Here is a 19088-nt window from a genome sequence, read left to right as displayed (position 1 = left end):
GCTTTGGGTGTAGCTGGACGTGTAACACCGACATACGTGCATGCGTGACGACGACGATGACGATGACGGTAAAAACCGGCGTGAGGGAGGATAGTGAGTGCATTTATTGTATTATCAGCGACACCGCCAGAGACTTATGATTGCATACGCAAGCGCAAACCGTGACGCAGAATAATCGACACACTGAGAAAAATTTCATTTGTACAGTATCTAACTAGAAAAATTCAGTAAAACGGGTATCGTTGAAAAAAGTGTTTGAATATTGCTGGAATTACGAAAAACGAGCTACGCCTAACCATTTTGCGCTATCGTCGATCAGTTTCTGAGGTTTACTCTACTTTTTTTGTTAAACAAGACTTCAACGTCGATTTATCGTTACACAAGCGTTAAATTTTCGCACCAGTTGCAAGAAAATATAGCAACAGTGATCGTAACGAGAAAGAATAGCAACGGATACTAGACTTTTCGGTAACAGCTAGAAAACTAATTTTCATTTTGTACCTAGAAGTATATTTTTCGATTGTGGTAAAAAATGAAATTAGTTGAGGACCGAGCGGTAACCGGAACTAAAAATTTCTCTCAGTGCATGAAATTGAAAAGCGTTGATGATCGTGCATCCGTATCGCCCGATACTTACTCTTCTCGAATCAAGTGCAGCAGCGTCCGCAGATGCAAGGCATTCGAACAATGGGAACCGGTATGCAAACGCGGTGCAGTTGCAGTTATTCATCGACCCGCCGTCAATGATATTATTTCGCAAACGTAGGTTAGGCGCATACGTAGGTAAACGTACAAGTGCACATAAATAGTGATTCTTGTTTATGCGCGATTGAAAAGCGCATCCGGTGTAAATGCCTGTATCATTTGCCTGCCCCACATATCCTATAAAAATAATCCCATATTCATTGTCAGCTTTCTACAACTCGTCGCTTATGCATTCCATGCGGTAAAAAAGGTCTGACTTCGGTGATTCGATTACACCCACGCATTTGCTGCTGCACCTTTTCCGCGGGACGATTTGTCGCAGTTCAAATCGAATAAATGTTTTCTCAACATTGAGAGGCTAAGACATGATCGACGACTCATTGTCAGCTAAATTATTCAGCGGCACGCGGAATAGTGAATAAATATTTCGGTTAATTTAATCAAACACGTAACATGATGATAGACTTAATCAAACTTTGTTCCGAATACAATGGCTAGAAGTTACATAAAGTAGCCACTGTTCCATTCGATTCATACGTAAATATGCACATTGCTTCACAGTGTTACACCGAGAGAAATTTTTAGTTGTGGTTACCGCTCAGTCCTTAATTATTTTCATTTTTTACCACAATCGAAAAGTATACTTCTAGGTACAAAATGAAAATTAGTTTTCTAGCCGTTACCGGAAAGTTTAGTATCCGTTACTATTCTTTCTCATTACGATCACTGTTGCTATATTTTCTTCCAACCGTTGCGAAAATTTAACGCTTGCGCAACGATAAATTGACGTTGAAGCCTTGTTTAACTAAAAAAGTAGAGTAAACCTCAGAAACAGATTTTACGTTGCAATAACCAAAAAAGGATCGACGATAGCGCAAAATGGTTAGGCATAGCTCGTTTTTCGTAATTCCAACAATATTCAAACTTTTTTTTTTAACGATACCTGTTTTACGGAATTTTTCTCAGTGTGCGAGGAATTCAGCGGTAAGACGATTATTTTATGCGACGTTTTTCTCGACGATTATTTCTTTCTTTCAAAGTCACACCTTTAATATTTGTAGAAAGAGGAAATAAGACGCTTGTGAAAATTTGAGCCCTTAATGTTGACATTTAGCGGTACCTGAACGGCATTTCTCATTTTCCATTTGATCAACACGCGAAAATAGTTTTAGTTTCATTCCGAATTTTGTGGGTCAGTAACGAGGCAGTTTGCATAAACGTCCGATACATATTTTTGCAGGGAATTCAACGCTCTACAAAAAAGGTCTCTTATAATTTTTTCATAACTCAACTCTTTCATAACTTATTCAAGATTAAAGTTGAAATCGTTCACTTTCTTTCGAGATTAATAAACTTATGACAAAGTATTGTAGGTTTCTTTTGTAAAGAATTTCAACCGCTATGAAATCATGTCATTCAATTAATTTTCAACTTGGGTAAATTCATTTTGTAATCATTCCAAGTAATAATATGAAACATATGTAATTCCACTTTAATAGCAGGTTTTTTTTTTTTTTTGTTTTGTTTTTGCCAAGAATTAAATCCGCACGTATTATAGGCATCAATAAACAGAGAAGAAGAATTACTTCAATGAGAAAGCTTTTTCAATCCCGAAATGCTGTATCAAATTTTTTTTTTTGTTCTTCATTTATTTCACGTTTTTCAATTCTTCAACCTCGTCGATGTTCGGGTGTGCAATTTTCCGTCGATCGTCGTATCGAACAAACGAAAGAAATTTTTCGCTAAACTACACGATCATCGACAGATTTATGCCTGATTCTAAGTGCATATAATTATAACCACCTGATAATGCTCGCGGAATATTTAAACATGCGCCCATTTGCTTCCGAAACACATGGCAAAACAAGTAGCAGAGAGGGCCAATTTAATCTTGACACGAGCTGGGCGCAAACAGACCAGCTTCGACACCCGGTAGCCCTGACCTAGATTCACGTCATACATGTATATACAAATTTGTATACACGATCGGTAAATAACGTCCCCCCCCCCCCCCCACGCCCCCCCCCCCCCCCCCTTCATTTTGGGTACTTTCGCTTTTTATTTTTGGTTTCCAAATCGGGAGCAATAAACGGTCGAATTGACGTAAGAATTTTTTATTCCGCGACTTTTTTTTTTATTCCACAGCACGTGGTGCAGTTAAGTGGAAGTAATTAACTTGTTCCATTTCGTTACGGAAACAGAATTTCTGTACAAAATAAGGCGAGTATTAGTTTTTTAATTTTTTAAAAAGATTTATCGCTCCTTCAACGTCGCCAACTGCTGCGTAGTAAAATAATAATTTGCGATAAGTTTCAGTGTGGAACATACCGAAACTTCGATGACGTGTATTATTACAAATTGACGCGATGAAAGAAGCTAAAAATTTTGCTCTCTTCCTTTCTTAATCGCTGTTCAAACAAGAAAGTCAAAAGTTATTATTAAGTGAGAAACGTCTTTTAGAGTTGACTGTATACGAGTGTAATCTCTTTAATTAAATCAATACGACCGCCAAGCTCTGTGATTCTAGTCACGTAGCTGCAGCAGCAGCTACGACATTGGATATGTTATTGTCCACGAGAATATGGGTATTTTTCTTCTTATTCTTCTACTTCTTCCTCGTAATGTTTTCTTTCTTTTCAACCATACAATTGTTTCGAACGTCACTGCGGATGTGGATTAATTATTAGGTCGTTTGTTAACACCGCTGAAAGTATCGAACGAAAGTTTGATTTTCACAACGTGGATGGTTCAAGAAAACCGATAAACTTGATCTTGATTCGTTTGTAATACGTATATAACGATCGTATTCACGGACAATAAACATGCGAGTAAATCATTTGAGAATTATTTTCAAGAGGAGTAAGAATTAATTATCAATGCGCATAATTTTAAACGACTTACCGCAAAGAAACCGACTCTCTCGCCCATATCGTGTTAAATAAAATTATTCGCGTAATATTATTATAATGTAATTGCCTGCGTGTTACCTAAGTCGTTGTTTTCTAAGCTTAAAAGTATAGACGGTGAGTAACCGACGGTGTCCACGCACGTTTCTGTCTAATCAACAAAACGGACGATGCGAGGATAAACAGAATTAAGGTGTCAGGCCTCGATTCGTTAAATATTTGAATCGACGGTCCGTTAAAGAAACAGAATGTAACATTACGTCCGACTATTTTCCGTTAAAAATTGTAGATTTTTTTGTCTGTTAAACAAAGTTACATACCCATGTCCATAAATACGTAATATAATTTTTACGACTCGAATTCTACGTAAGCTTTTAGTTGAATATCGTTACGATTTTCACAAATTTTACTTATAATTACGGGCGGTTCGTATTATAGTTTTAAAATATTTCAACGCGAGAACCGAGAATCCAAATATTGGAGCCCCAAAAATAAAAGTAAGAAGAAAAACAAACAATTTAGAACAGAGACTGACCCTACGTTTTATCAACACGTATAAAACGAACGTAAATCTGTCCATATACGTAGACCTATACTTTCGTGATTTCTCACACATTAACGTCGAACGAAACTGGCTGCCCTAACAGGTTTTTGAAGGTGGTTAAGAACCTCCTGTGCCGTGATCCTTGTTACGGATAAAGAAGACGGAGAAAAAAAAAAGGGGGAAAGAAGAAGACTACAGGTTTGGCCCGTACAAAGAGCCGAGAAGGCTAAGAAGCCGTACGAGAAATCATTACGAGAACTGTTAAAACTCAAATTTAGATTCTAATTATTATTATTATTTTTATTTTAGAATTACTTTCTACTTCTACCAGTTCGCCGTTTATTAATACACGTGAGTACAGGACAAGATCCAAGTCGTTAATCCTAGGGTCACTTATGCTTATGAGTGCGTCTCTCTGGGCGACGTATTGCAAAAAGTTAGCGACAGCGGACAGATTGATAGATTATAGACCGAGTGAGAGAGAGAGAGAGAGAAGGAGAGGGGCGAGGGCGCGCGGAAAGGGGGCTGAAAAATGTAGACCAAATGCCAGAAATCGTTAATAAACAATTCGCGATCCAACTGCGGAGCCTATCACGCCACATTTTTCCCCCTGGGTTTATTTTAGCACGGAAGTTTATAGACGAGACGCCGCGACTCGCGGATCGGTCGTCTCGCGATACGGAAATACGCGTCCATAGACTGGATGAAGGAGAGAAGAGAGAAGAGAAAAAAAACAAAGAAACAAAATAAGAATAGATAAAGTATACAGACCGGAGAAATTACCGGGGATATATGAACTTGTAACAATAATAATGCCATGTACGATGAAATCATGCACAAGTTTAAAGTTCGATTAATAAAGTTTGTAACGTAATTGTAAAGATACATCTTTGGAAGAAGTCATTATTTTGCAGCTTTAGGGTTACTTGAAATTTATTAAATTTTTAATACAGCATCGTCGAACTCAGATTTTGTAAATTCAATTTCTTCGGGTATATTGAAAGTAAAAAATAGTAATCTTTGTTTTGGCCTTTCGATAACGTTAACGATACTAACTTTGGCATCGTACAAAATCAACGAAATCTATCGAAATTTATTCGGGTGTAGGTTGTGAATTGAGAATCTTAAAGGGGCGCTGTTTTTTCACTCGTATACCGCCGGCTGTCAATGAATGCTCTGAAACGAGTTTTCGGATTACTAGGGAGGGAAACGATGCAAATAATAAAATAAATTCCTCTTATGGTATTAAACGATTTATAACTAACGAAATGATGCTTGGTTTACAGAAATCGATGAAGATTTGAAAAAGGTAGCTTACTGTACCGGTATCGATATGACGGTAAAAAAAAAGGCGATTTTTTGCAGATTTTTGTCAGTACGATGAAGGAATATATAAAAAAACGGTATTCTACAATGCCTGAATTGTTGAATGGTAAGAAGGAAGTGCGATTTTACGTATGTATATTGATCCGTTAAAGAGTAATCCGAAAATCTGTAATCACGGTATTTTAACCAAGTACAGCAGGAATCTGCTATAAACGGTCATTTCAATGTTAATTATCAGAGCCAACGAATCACTAAGAAATGCAGCAGATATCGAAATTCCGCAAGTGCAATGCCGATAAAAAAATATCGACAAACTTTTTTCATTCGCGCAATAACGAGTCCGGAAAATGTACGCCTGCAACTTGGTGGTAAAATAATTTCTTTACACTGATAAATTTTCCGTCATTGTTGTTTCACAAAACAAACAACGTTATTCGCAGATGTTTGAGTTCGGAATTTGGTACAGAAGTGCGCCAATTGCGAGTTTCTAAGATGATCAACGATACGCGAGCTCCGGTTATGGTAGAACAGGCGACATTTTACTCGGTCGGTAAATACCAATTCTAGCATCATCTTAAAGCGGACTCTGGATGGTTTTCAACCGGTCACGTGTGCGCAGCAGACGATTGTAAATCGGCTCTAATTCGCCGTGGCGACCTTTGCTTGCATGATCGTTGGCAGGCCACTGACTGCAGTCTATCGCTGCACTTATCGGTGCATCCTTTGCGTACAAGTGCTTATAGCCCAAATAGCGCTGCTCCGCACTCGGTCAGAGAACGTATGTGAACTTGTTACCGCAAGTCATCACTCGTCACTGCTTATTGTGGGTTCGCGATTATCGCCTCGGCCCCTCAGCTTATTCGCAGTCCCTGCAAGCGTAAGCGCTGAAAAAGTTTTTGAACGCGATCTGTTTTTTACTCTATTCCTTTCTTTTCTTCACTGAGAGAAATTTTTAGTTCCGGTTGCCGCTCGGTCCTTAATTATTTTCATTTTTTACCAGAATCAAAAAATATAGTTCTAGGTAGAAAATGAAAATTAGTTTTCCAGCTGTTACCGGAAAGTCTAGTATCCGTTACTATTCTTTCTCGTTACGATCACTGTTGCTATATTTTCTTGCAACTTTTGCGAAAATTTAACGCTTGTGCAACGATAAATTGACGTTAAAGCCTCGTTTAACTAAAAAAGTAGCGTAAACCTCAGAAACTGATTTTGCGTCGCAATTACCAAAAAAGGATCGACGATAGCGCAAAATAGTTAGGCGTACCTCGTTTTTCGGAATCCCAACAATATTCAAAAAGTTTTTTTTTTTTTTTTTTTAACTATACCTGTTTTACTCAATTTTTCTAGTTACTGTACCAAATGAAACTTTTCTCAGTGTTCGTTATACAAATGATATAAGTATGTAATTGCGCGTGTTGATTGTAAAAACGATTGTTCTCTGATCCTGAAACACGGCATGATACGTATAATACAGCGTTATTACTGTTTGTTCTTATTACCGAATTACGAACGTTACCGCCAACTTTTACCGAATTATCAAATTGAATTATAAACATCAAATGGTGCCAACGAATTCGTAACGTTTTACGTCCATACGTCATGTACGTAGCTGCTTAGGTAAATATTACCGCCCGTTTTCGCGTAAATATAATAATGCATATAACGAATAGGTCAGTCGGAATATAAAAGTATAAAACTCGTGTAAATTATAATATTGCGAACGTATCATCGGGAATTGGGGATAGGAAAAATTTTCAACCATACGATTATTTTCACACATATTAATATCTGTGTGCATTTCTTTCTCACATTTACGAACGTAAGTGTGCTACAAACGTGTGCCGATGATTTTAGCACAAGGAATTTATCCGATTACTCGATGCAAATAGAGCTTGCCTCTTTCCTCCGTCGCCGCAATCCTCAAATTCGTTTAATTGCGTATATTACAAAGATGAGCGGTTCTGTTCAATTGCTGCTTGTTTCTCATAATAATAATCAAACTCGCTCGTTCACCGCAATTCATTCAAACTCTACCGAGAATCCAAATCCACCTCCGACTCGGAATGGAACACTGCAATTCAATACCCTTCAATCATTCGTCGTTACAGACTATCGGTTGTGTATCGGACTTCCGCTCGTTTCAAACATCGCCGAATACTGCCGCCTCTTCTTAATCGATACGGAAAACGTTGTTTCGGATCGTTTATTATATATATATAATATATATAACAATAGGTTCATCCCGTGGAAAAGGGACTGGTGATTCTTCTCTCCTGTTTGTCAAGAAAACTCGAACTGGTACTTGGCGAGAATCAACGTAATTCGAAATACTCCAAAACAGACCACGTTCCATGCCTACAACGAACGAGCCTTGACGTCGCGTCAGCTTGAACGGCTCACAATGCGCTCGGTTGCCAGGCGAGACCCACTCTTTACTCTTATTTGACCCACGCCGCTTTTTAGATGTATGTATGCATGTATGTACATGTATGAACAGGTTTCCGGCGACCATACGTCTCCTCTCTCATACATATATATATATATATATATTTCTCTTTCTCTCTCTCTCTCCAAATCTTCGAGGAGAGGATAATTGTTGTATTCATTCGTCCCCGCCGGTTTTCTTCTTCTCCTCTCTACGTCTACTCTCACAATTAGTCCCGAATTGCGTAACCACCGACGGTATTCGTATCCTCTATTCGCCGCGTTTTGAATTCGTCGATGATAAATAAACCTACGCTGCTATTATCAGCTGCTCTCAAACCAATCCGACAATTAGACGAAACTCGGGGACGCCGAACGCTCAAAGATATAATGTTAGCCTGAATATAATTCCGTAAAACTCACTTTGTTATTTGTACAATGATATTCGCCAAACAATCTGCTCCATCTACTCCATACCCGGTGGGCGGAAAGTAAATTCGGGTTAATAATTTACAACGACTAGTTGTTTACAGACATATGATCAATACCTGTTTAAACTTGCGTTTCTACATCGTTGAAACAAATTTGTTCATTGTAATCACACTGACAATGAGTGAAAGATAAATTTCACATTGTCTTCATTTCTTAGATCAAATTTATCAGCTTCGGTCTTCTTTATTTCGTGTTTCGACGAAGCGAATCAGAACCTTGGGATTATAGGATTGTATTTTCTTTTTAGAGAACGTGGACGTTTACGTGTTCTGCGATGCTAGAGCCAAACTAGTTTTCATCATCCGTTCGTATACTAATTTACTTCGGGTGTTGTTTTCTAAATACTTCATACCCTGGTGCACTAACACCCGTGCGTTGAATGCCGATTAGCTACAAATCATCGTTTCGTAGGATCGGAAATTGCGATCATCGATACAAAAACTTCGAACCTGGAAGGTCGATCATCTTTGAGCGCTAAAGTAACGAATGTAAATAACGACGTCTCGTTTTTCATCCCGCGTTTGTTGACGTGATTTCTCATATATACGGCACGCTATTAACTATACCGCAGAAAGTGACTAACAAACAACAAACGACTAACTAACGTCACGCGACCGCTATCAAAACAGCACGTTCTTCATTTCCTCGTATTTTTCGTCGTCGTCTCTTTCAACGCACGTTATCAACAACATAGAAAGTACGCTTTTTACAAACGGGGATCTCGAACTATTTATAGAACAGTCATATTATCAGACGGTATACAATGAGTATAAAATTCAGTGCGTGTGTAGGTATTGCGTATTTACAAAACATCGTACGGTTTATAGATTGAATAACATTCCATCGCACGCAACGTTATTATTATACCTACTTTATCGTCGAATCGAATTCGTCAAGATGGTAATCACTGTATACGGTATTCTAAATCGAACAGAACCCTGTAGATAGGTATTTTAAGAGAGAACGTTATCGGTTGAACGGAAAACATGTCATATATTCTCACGGTAAAGAAATATCTCTTTATACCTATCTATGCATACAAACGTTCGCGTTCGTATAATCCGACATCATATATATACCGAATGTTCGCCGTGTGTACAGTGAACGCACATACGTTATCACATGCCGGTTATTTATTTACTTTCACTCTGATACTTTAGCCAAAGATAAATACGAAAATTGATGTACGCATGCATGTCTCTCCGCAAATGTGAAGGAAGGGTTTATACCCTGCCGGTGTCAAGGTTACGAGAGCGTAATAAAAATACGTGATAGAGCTACGTAATAGGCATAATACCGGCAGGTAATCCTCAACACATGCACGCACGGCTTCTAGAAACGTTATGCGTGATGGGAGGGCCAAGATGGCCGACGCGGCACCCGTCCAGACACAATCTAGTAGTTTTTCACTTAAAAATGAACCCTGGCGAGATTTGAGCGAGGGTCGAAATGACCGGGACCTGATACGCCGTTGCGTGGTACGAATGTCCTGCGGCTATCATGCTTATTTACTACGAAAATCAGACGTTTTCTTACGTACCTTCTCCGGCCCGGCCATCTCGCTGCTCGTAGATCACATCGCACTTCTCAGCCCATCTATAACGACCCCAGCACGCCCACGTGTGCTCACCGCTTACCAGTTGGTGAATCAATGCGCGAAACGTGGGACTTGGCACATCGATACCGTAGCCGATATTTTCAAAATAAATCACCCCATTCAAGCAACCCTTACGACTACCAATTCCCTATTTTTCATTCGATTGTTGCGCACTTACGCCGGCGACCACATCCTGCAGAAGGGATCATTGTTTGTAGGCTTTTATTGACAACAGTTAAACGGAGCCGGAAATTATGAGAGGCGTATTAAATAATTTTCCAAACCTTTTCACGGGCGATATTATTCATCGATTGTTATAATTAACTGTAGTTTTGTTTCACTATTATTACACAATATGAAAAAACAAAGGACAGAAGAACTATCGAACATGTCGACTAAGGCCGATATTGCGTGCGATTGTCGAACGACTTCAGGACATATCGTGAGATGCTCAAACCAAAGCTCAAACCACGCAACTTGTGGGTCTGTCAAAAAATTTCGACAATTGCTCGACGTGTATTTATCGCAAACGGATTCGTGACACTGCCTCATTTCATTTAGAAATCGTCATGCTTTCGTCGCGGAGATTTTTACGCTTCACGATGAGGTATTTGCACGATTGTAAACGCGGCAAAATTGGCAGCGAAAGTTGTTTGAGGTTAGGACAGACCGGGTACAGCCGCTCGTGGCGGAGCGTTCAAACTGCGAGTAACTCGTCGCCGAGCACGCAAACTGACAATGTGAACGCAGAGGAAGTCGACACCGAATCGGGGGTGCCAGACGAGGTGAGACAGAAGCTGCTGCTCTGCGAGTATCTAGACTATGAGAAAATAGCAGTTGGTCACAAAAAACTGGTGGCACTCAATAAGAGTAGGGCGATGCGAGCGAAGACTCAGCATCTTAAGAGTATAGCAGAGGCCCCGGTATACAGCGTTGTGGTGGACCAGCTTCGACCGAGAGAGGTTGAAAAACCCTTAGAAAATTTTGTCGACGAACAAAACAAAGCTACGACATCCATTCCGGTTCACATGCCTTACTCCGGTACAAACAAATACAATCCGGTTGAAACGGATGTGGAAAAAGATCCACAAGTACAACACAACGGTTTGAACATGGAGTACAAAGAACTGTATGAAAAATACATGGAAACGAGAAAGGCACAATCGTCAGACTCGGTCGAGGACTCCGAAACTTTGGACGAGGAAACTGAGACTAAGTCTACGTTTCAGCTCGCTGACAACTTGGCTAGAATTCCACCCGAATGGATGACGGATTATGAGGAGTTTGACGACAGCCAGGAAGACGAAAACTGGCAATTAAACTACGGGACTCCAAATCCAAACTCCAAAGTTAGTTCAGTACCATGCGGTGGCTGCGGTGCGTTGCTGCATTGCAAGGATTCGGCCATCCCGGGTTATCTGCCATCGGAAATATTTTTAGCGACGAAAACACAGGATTTGAAATCTCTCACTTGCCAACGATGTCATTTCATGACGCACTACAATACTTCCCTCGCCGTTAATGTTACTCCTGAGGAGTATCCAAGACTGTTATCATCTATTAAGAACAAGCGTGCTGCTGTCATCTTGATGGTTGACCTGATGGACTTCCCGTGTAGCATTTGGCCCGATATATTGTCTATCATTGGTACCAAGAGACCAGTCTTTGTTGTCGGCAATAAGGTTGATCTTCTGCCCCGAGACACAAAGAAGTTTATCCCAAATCTTATCGAATCCTTGTCAAAAGCTATTGTCGAAACTGGGGTACACGAGGCAAACATTAAACACGTTTCCGTAATATCTGCAAAAACTGGCTATGGCATTGAAGAACTTATCAATCAATTGCACAAGATTTGGGAATACAAAGGTAACGATGATATGACAAGTATTTTTACGCCAGTAAATTGTTTTACGTTTATAGTTCATTGATAATTTTTCAGAATATGTCTGTACTGACTGGTATTTATTGCTGTACTTTACAGGTCATGTTTATTTGATTGGATGCACAAATTCTGGAAAGTCGACATTATTCAACATGTTGCTGCAGTCCGACTACTGCAAGTCAAAGGCCGTTGATCTTATCCAAAGAGCGACCATATCTCCGTGGCCTGGAACAACTTTGAATCTATTGAAATTTCCAATTTTAAGACCATCTGCGTATCGCCTTAGTTTGAGAGCACAAAGATTGAAGCGTGAGAATGAAATCCACCTTTTGGAGGAGAATCTTAGAAGGACACGACTTCGTGAAACGGGAGATGTGAAGTATGCACAGTTAATTGGTGCGTGTATGGCGGGAGCGAATAGCAGCCTGATAATACATTTTGCTGTTAAATGTCAATAACAAAACCTCCTTTTTCCTCATTTTACCGCTAGGCAAGATTGACAGACAAATTTTTTTCCAGGACATATGGGCAGAACTTTTTCTAACAATGACACAGACGATGAAGACGCCTCGAATATGGGTGTTGAGAAGAAAAGATTGGGTGTAAACATAGACAAACGAGATTACAAACATTCACACTGGTGTTTTGACACACCAGGCACGATACAACCTGATCAAATATTGCATTTGCTAACCACCGATGAACTGATGGCTACTTTGCCAAAGAAAATGATTATTCCCAGGACATATATAATTAAACCAAAATACACAATGTTTTTGGGTGGATTAGGAAGACTGGATTATTTCGATGGTGATTCATTCATCAGGTAGTTACATTATCTTTTCAATTTTTCATCGCAACCACCACCATTGAATCGAATTCTGATTACTAGACAAGGCTGATATTTATTAAATAAAAATTCTCATTTTCTCAGGATCACGGTATTCGCGAGTGAGAAGCTACCGGTGACTATGTGTCGTCTTGAAGATGCAGATCACATTTACGATCAATTATTGTCCACAAAAGCTTTTGTTGTACCTTCGAATGATCCTGAGCGTTTGAAACAGTGGCCTCACTTGGAAGGAAAAGATTTTGAAATTACCGGAGTTGGATGGGACACGTCTGCGGCTGACGTTATACTTTCAAGTGCAGGTAAATATTTTTCTGGGAATCCTTTAGTGATCTGATTAAGAAAAATATATTCATATTGCAAGTTACGATATTCACTAGTTTTGAAAAAGTTATTATTGGCTTACGGCAATTGAAATTGATTCTCCTAATGTATTTCAGTATCTAAGAATAACAAATACAGTAAATTTCTTGTTTATACTTTCCATCACTGTAGGTTGGGTCGCTATTACTCCTGGACCAGAAAAGACGGCAAATGTGAGAGGCTGGACACCAGAAGGGAGAGGAATCCATCTAAGAACTCCAGCTCTTCTGAAACATTCAGTTAAGTTACGGGGCACAAAAATCAGGGATCTTCCAGTATATCGCCGTCATAAACCAGTATACACTGGAGGGTAATAACCAAATATCGTGTTTGCGGTAGGAACAACAAAGCGATAAATCTGTTTCAGATTAGTGAATTATGTTTTAATCAGTTGATTCACAGCAATGTAGTAGAAAGCAACGGAAGCCAGAATTGGAACCTTCAAAACGTCCGATAATAATTATTTATAGCAATTACTGATATTTAAATACATTTCAATACTTTATTTAATGTATTGTAGAATAATTACTGACATTAAAAATTATTCAGATGTATATAATTTTTATTTGTAAATGTTAAATTCTACCCTAATAATTGCACACTTTTATCATTGCCACGATGACTTCGTGTGTGTGTGTGTGTATATATATATATAGTTTGCAAACTCAATGTTTTTCTTACTTGATTAATAGACGATTTAACAACAATTAACAAGAGACATGTTTTTCGGATTTTTCCCGATCCTTCAATGTGTAGCTATCATTCTACTTCACACCTGGTCAACTTCTTCTGCCCGCATTCTAGCCTGCTTATACATTCTTTTATAAAATTTCTCTAGATTTTTGTAGAAACCTTGTCTTCCACTACTTCTGTCATGATTATGGTCACAGCATTGATCCAATTCGGACGTGCTGAAAAGTGGAAAAAAAATAAGTCACAAACATTTTTTAAACGTATTTTTTATCTCTCCTTTGTTATTTTTGTCATGCCTCATTCATTTGATTACAAATAGTAGCAGGACTCTAGCACTATATTATTCTCTTCGAATTATAACTCACAGATATTTAGACCATATTTATGTAAACTTACTCATCCTCCCTGCTGTTGCAAATATAGGACAATTTTGCTTTAGCCTTCTGTAGTTGTTTGATTTTTGCTTTCAGTCTGAAAACAGAGTATTCGCTCAATAACGCTACTCATAGATTATTGTTGAAGTTGAGTTTCGAAGGATTTCAGTGAATATCAGCAGTAAACTGGTCGAGTTACAATCTCATCATTATTTTATTCAACTCACAGCAATGTCGATGGGTCTTCTCGTGGACTTGGTGCACTGCTGGGTCTGCACAAACAGGAACCGTACGTTTTTTGCAACGAGGAATGGCCGACATAATCTGAGGTGTTTTTAACGCCATGAACCTTTGGTGAATTCCCTCTACACTTGCAAGTGTATCCTGCGTCCTTTCCTTTGCAGTTGCAAGCAAAGTAACACTTGTACTTTGAACAAACTGCGCAGCTTTCAAAGACGTGAGAATCGTCGCGAATCGCATTGATTTCACTATTTTTTAGTGGGGATGACGGCGGGCAGGAACACTTTGGTACTTTTTTAATCCCATGGTAGCATCTGTCTGATTGGGATTCCGAGCGTCTGTTCAAGGCACTTGGCGAATATACACGTTCAATCTCAAGACTGCTTGTCTTTTGACTGCAACTACAAAATGAATGTTTCTCAATTTTTTTTTCAAATTTACAGAGAAATCATTTAAAGTCTTGTAAAGATATCATCCCCCTATCCTTTCGTATATTAATTACCATCTTGTGCACGGTCTGTAAGAAGGAGACAGCAAACGCGTAGCCGAATTCTTTCTTCTAGTACCTCTATAACGTATCAATGATAAGTGAAATCTATTCTGATTATTACGCTTCAGGAAAATTCAAGTCTGAGGTTTGAAAAACATTGGTATTTATAATGAAATAGTATTTATCTGAGGTGAATTTTGGCAACTAATTATTATACTCAGAAATCGAGATGAAGTATACTTACTTCCGACATATTTGAGATCTGTGCCTTCCTTGACTGTGGCAAACCTTGCGTTGCCTGATGATACCCTTGGTTGGAGGTTTCCGGCAAAAACAGGGTGCATTCTGCAAAAATGTATTTGAGTTTAGATTTCTGTTTTAAAGTAACATGCGAAGGTAAAGGAACCTCAACAATATTATAATACCTTTGAGTTTATCATCTTTGGATTGACGACATGGGCCCCAGTAGCAGTTGAATCGCAAATTCCTACGACTTCTTCGATCACAGTGCGTGTTGAGATTTCAATTTTTGGAGCCAGTATTCCCTAATGTTTGAAAAAAGTCGATGAATTACACTTTAATACTACAAGGATGGAGGCAGAGAACTTACTGGAAAGTACTTAGTGGGTTCCATTAACAAGTCGACGTCAACTCCGGCCAATAAGCCCTTGGAGCACGGAGCTGGATATAAAAGATCGACCAGATTTGTTTCAAATGTAGCTAAAATAACACCCCGACTATCAGGCTTAGACCACTGTATTAGTTCTGCGTAAAAAAATTCTTCTTCCAAGGAGCGCTGTAAATCTGCGAGCGTTGTTACTCCCGTAAAAACTTTGTTGAACGTGAATTTGTCGTGAAAAAGTAACGGAAATATTGGTGTTATTTGGTGAGACTCTATGCAATTATTGAACATACTTAATTGAAGAGCTATTTTCCCGTTAGGACAAAGCCATACGCCGGGACATGTTATCTGAAAATATTGTAAATAAAATAAGTATGAATTTGGAGAACGATGGATAGTGCAGCTTATCATACTCACCGCATGTAAGTCCAGCTCTATTTTGACAGAGAAGCCTCTTCCCGCCATGATATCAGTCTAACGGCTAGAAAACTAGAACTGTCAATTTGACCAAATCTAAATAAAAAAAGCGTACCTCTCTGTATCTAAAAAATCGACTTTCTCCTCCATTCTAATTAAAATCTCCAGAGCTATGAAATTTGTAACAATACTATCGCGAGGTGTCGATAAAAAGTTACTTTAGAATAATGACACGTCGGATAAAGACGTGCACAATTTTTATGTTCTAGGCCATCTTGGGTGAAGAGATTGGCAAGAATTGTTTGTTGCTTAGTAACTGTATGTACATCACAACGTAATACATTCTGTATTGGCAGCAGAGCTTTGTCACGAAATTACACTATTACAGGTTATTCAGAAAATTTTCTTCTCAATCTAGCAACAAACGATTTCATTGCTAAAACATTTCAATGTTTATAATGCTAATGAAAAAATGTATCCCACATAATTGGTCAAGGTCAATGCAATCCAGTTTAAAATAGCTGATATCTTCGAAATTGGCATTCACCTGAATTTCATCTTGTGGAACATGCATCTACTACCTCTCTGCATGCATATACATATAATACGTACATACATTATGCATACATGTGATCTTTACTCTTGTCAGATAATATACTGTTGATACTTTTTACCACGTTTTTATTTCATAATAATAACCCGTAATTAAACCGCGATAAGCCGTTGCAATAAATCAATAGAATGTATTTCAGAAAGCGTGTTTGGATGCAAGAATAATAAAAATACCCTTATATTGGTATCAAGATTTAAATGGAACACCCTTGAATTTCTCCTCCGGAACACCTTTATTCTGATGTCTTATCAGTAACTCATTCTTTATAAAGTCACACTGCTTGGCAGGAAAATATAGCCGTGGATCTTTAGATCTTGGTATCAATGGCTCTGTGAACCAACCGTAGCTAAAATAAAACAGCACAATTATAAACTATGTAACATTTTAGAAACTGATGACGCATCAAAGAAGAGGTGCTTCTTATTTTATATTCAAGTTGTACAATTCATGATAGTAAAGTGTAATACGTCTATTTTACTTAAAATTGAGTGGTAGATTTGCTTACTCCATGTTAACAGCGGGTGGACGATATTTATAAGTGTCCTTTGGCACGTAGCTCACGGACTTGGCTATAAGATCGATATATTCTTGCGGAGCATTCATCGATGTATTTGCTTCATGTTTTGCATAAAATTTTCCTGTAATTGACCTATTCTTGGGTGTGGCATAAAAAGTTTCAACCAATTTGGTTTCTCGGTTCTCCTTAGCATACTTCTCCACATAAAATCTTAGTTTGATTGGATCCATGATTAACTACACAATTTACTCCAACACAGACTGTATTTAGTACAGTAGAATTTGATACTGAAAATGTTTACTGCCAATGTAATACATTCAATAAATGCATAACGAAATCTGCAGTTGACATGCTTGAAAATAGTTGCAGATCTGTGTAACATGAATGCTACAAAAGTATGTCTTATTGTTTACCAAAATCAATTATAAACTGGTACAAGATCGCTGGGTGAGAATACGAAAGACTAATTCATTTTAACTCTGCACTTTATTTTAAAATATGTATATCGATAGAAAACACGTACATAACATGCAGAAGACTATGAACCAGTCGGAGAGCGGTTGCAAGTATGCTAATAATAGCTTGACCGACTCTCTTCATCTGCAATTACTGGCTCGAATGATTGTTGTAAAAATATTCAGCGTAATAACTACGCGCTGATAATACAGATTTGCTTAGGCTCTGCAGTATTGACTGTTTGAATTGACATCTATGGTCTCCGACAACTGCTGTCGTTATACCAACAGTCTAATGTTACAATTGGATCAAGCTACAGATTTTTGTTCGATGATTTATTTGAAACATAGAAGTCCCTTGGTAATTGTTAGGGAGTCGATTCTTTGATAAATCTTACCATAGGCATCAATTAGAGAGTATATTTACCAAGAGACTCTGAGAGATTCGAATCATTATTTACTAAGGGCGAACAAATAGAAAAAATTAGCTAAAAACATCTATGTTATAAAAAAAATTGCAGTATATCTTGACGCAAGTTGGAAACTAAGTCAATTATACTGCAATTATTATAATGCTGGTATTTATGCTGCTATCACAATGAAACCTTTCGAATCACAAGGAAAACTCCTGTTTTTGCAATAGCTGCCAAATTTTTAATTTATATTCCTATAAACATTGGAGCCAAAACGTATTAATTTATCAATCGTAGAATTAATTATAACATTTTTCTTCATGTATGCAATACAATTATATACGAATCGTTAAGGGCTCATAATTTTTTGTTTAATAAACTTTCATTGAAAACGTTAACATTACTTTAATTATCAAGATCACAAGCATAAATAATTTAAATAAATATTGACTTGTATACATTTGACAGGAAATATAAAAAGGAAAGAATAAACTAAAACTAGAAACTCAAAACTTGATAATTTATCAAGGGATACTAAAAATCAGGCAAACTTGGCAAGTATATTATACTGAAAAAATCTGTCAAACGTAGATTTATCCAAACACATTCAGATAGTCCCTTGAACTACGATACCTGATTAAAATAGTGCTAAAAATTGACCATCTAAATATGTGTGAAAGTCTACATTTGATTGGTAGATCAATGCTACGTTTACTTCATTGCGTATAATATTTCTATTACAACATTAATGTCGACATTACGTAGATAGGCAGCGATCATATAACGCAAATTTTCGTTGTAAATTTTACGTATTTTTGATATAAAAAGGCTACAGTTTTCTCATTACCTAGTGTTCTACCCACTTTCATCACTGTGCATCTATTTCGTTTCTCTTCGCTTATTGAATAATATTGTTGTCTGACTCAAACAAAGATCTAATCAGTAACGAAATATTATTAATTTGCTGGCAAGTTGTTTTGAAAAATATTAGTGTAACTTAAAAATGCTCGAATACTTGTTTGGCGTTTGATTATCCCTATAAGATTTAGGAATCAATACGGATAAGGAAAATTTTATTCTTGGTTAGTGGAAGTACTCGGCTGAGGTTCAGACATTGTTGACGACAGATCCTTAGATTCGTTGACGCTCTGGCTCTTGTCGCTGC

At 37.9% G+C, this 19088-nt stretch overlaps 5 protein-coding genes across 10 annotated transcripts in view; 1 reads left to right on the top strand and 4 right to left on the bottom strand.

Annotated features, from left to right (window-relative positions):
- Window positions 1-10099, bottom strand: part of LOC107225318 (MAP kinase-interacting serine/threonine-protein kinase 1) — a 95194-nt gene extending 85095 nt beyond the window's left edge. Inside the window, exon 1 of the mRNA XM_046738486.1 lies at window positions 9938-10099. Coding sequence (XP_046594442.1) covers window positions 9938-9955 — 18 coding nt within the window. The 5' untranslated portion in view covers window positions 9956-10099. The remainder of the gene's footprint in view (window positions 1-9937) is intronic.
- A 173-nt stretch (window positions 10100-10272) lies between these two features.
- Window positions 10273-13406, top strand: LOC107223929 (nitric oxide-associated protein 1). The gene is made up of 5 exons (XM_015663787.2): window positions 10273-11860; window positions 11976-12272; window positions 12396-12702; window positions 12811-13028; window positions 13222-13406. The coding sequence occupies exons 1-5, from the start codon at window positions 10564-10566 to the stop codon at window positions 13401-13403; spliced, it is 2301 nt and encodes a 766-aa protein (XP_015519273.2). The 5' UTR covers window positions 10273-10563; the 3' UTR covers window positions 13404-13406.
- Window positions 13407-13524: 118 nt separating this feature from the next.
- Window positions 13525-16480, bottom strand: LOC107223923 (spermatogenesis-associated protein 6). Of its 3 annotated transcripts, none has more exons than XM_015663779.2 (8): window positions 15926-16480; window positions 15497-15856; window positions 15312-15431; window positions 15131-15231; window positions 14899-14964; window positions 14384-14797; window positions 14179-14253; window positions 13525-14000 (listed from the first exon to the last, which is right to left on the bottom strand). In XM_015663779.2, the coding sequence occupies exons 1-8, from the start codon at window positions 15971-15973 to the stop codon at window positions 13859-13861; spliced, it is 1326 nt and encodes a 441-aa protein (XP_015519265.1). In that variant the 5' UTR covers window positions 15974-16480; the 3' UTR covers window positions 13525-13858. The 3 variants fall into 3 exon arrangements, with proteins under 3 accessions (XP_015519265.1, XP_046594444.1, XP_015519266.1); XM_046738488.1 differs by having other exon boundaries at window positions 14899-14913; XM_015663780.2 differs by lacking the exon at window positions 14899-14964.
- Window positions 16481-16589: 109 nt separating this feature from the next.
- LOC107223925 lies at window positions 16590-17368 on the bottom strand. The gene is made up of 2 exons (XM_015663782.2): window positions 17044-17368; window positions 16590-16884 (listed from the first exon to the last, which is right to left on the bottom strand). Exons 1-2 carry the CDS (start codon window positions 17283-17285, stop codon window positions 16725-16727), a joined length of 402 nt encoding a protein of 133 aa, XP_015519268.1. The 5' UTR covers window positions 17286-17368; the 3' UTR covers window positions 16590-16724.
- Window positions 17369-17522: 154 nt separating this feature from the next.
- Window positions 17523-19088, bottom strand: part of LOC107223926 — a 29050-nt gene continuing 27484 nt past the window's right edge. For all 4 annotated transcript variants that reach the window (XM_015663783.2, XM_046738485.1, XM_046738484.1 and 1 more), the window contains one exon: window positions 17523-19084. In XM_015663783.2, coding sequence (XP_015519269.1) covers window positions 18997-19084 — 88 coding nt within the window. In that variant the 3' untranslated portion in view covers window positions 17523-18996. The remainder of the gene's footprint in view (window positions 19085-19088) is intronic.

This window comes from Neodiprion lecontei, chromosome 4, assembly GCF_021901455.1.
Source record: "Neodiprion lecontei isolate iyNeoLeco1 chromosome 4, iyNeoLeco1.1, whole genome shotgun sequence".
Lineage (NCBI taxonomy): Eukaryota > Metazoa > Arthropoda > Insecta > Hymenoptera > Diprionidae > Neodiprion > Neodiprion lecontei.
The sequence above is the reverse complement of the archived record's forward strand: the minus strand, read 5'-3'. Positions and strand labels throughout refer to the sequence as shown.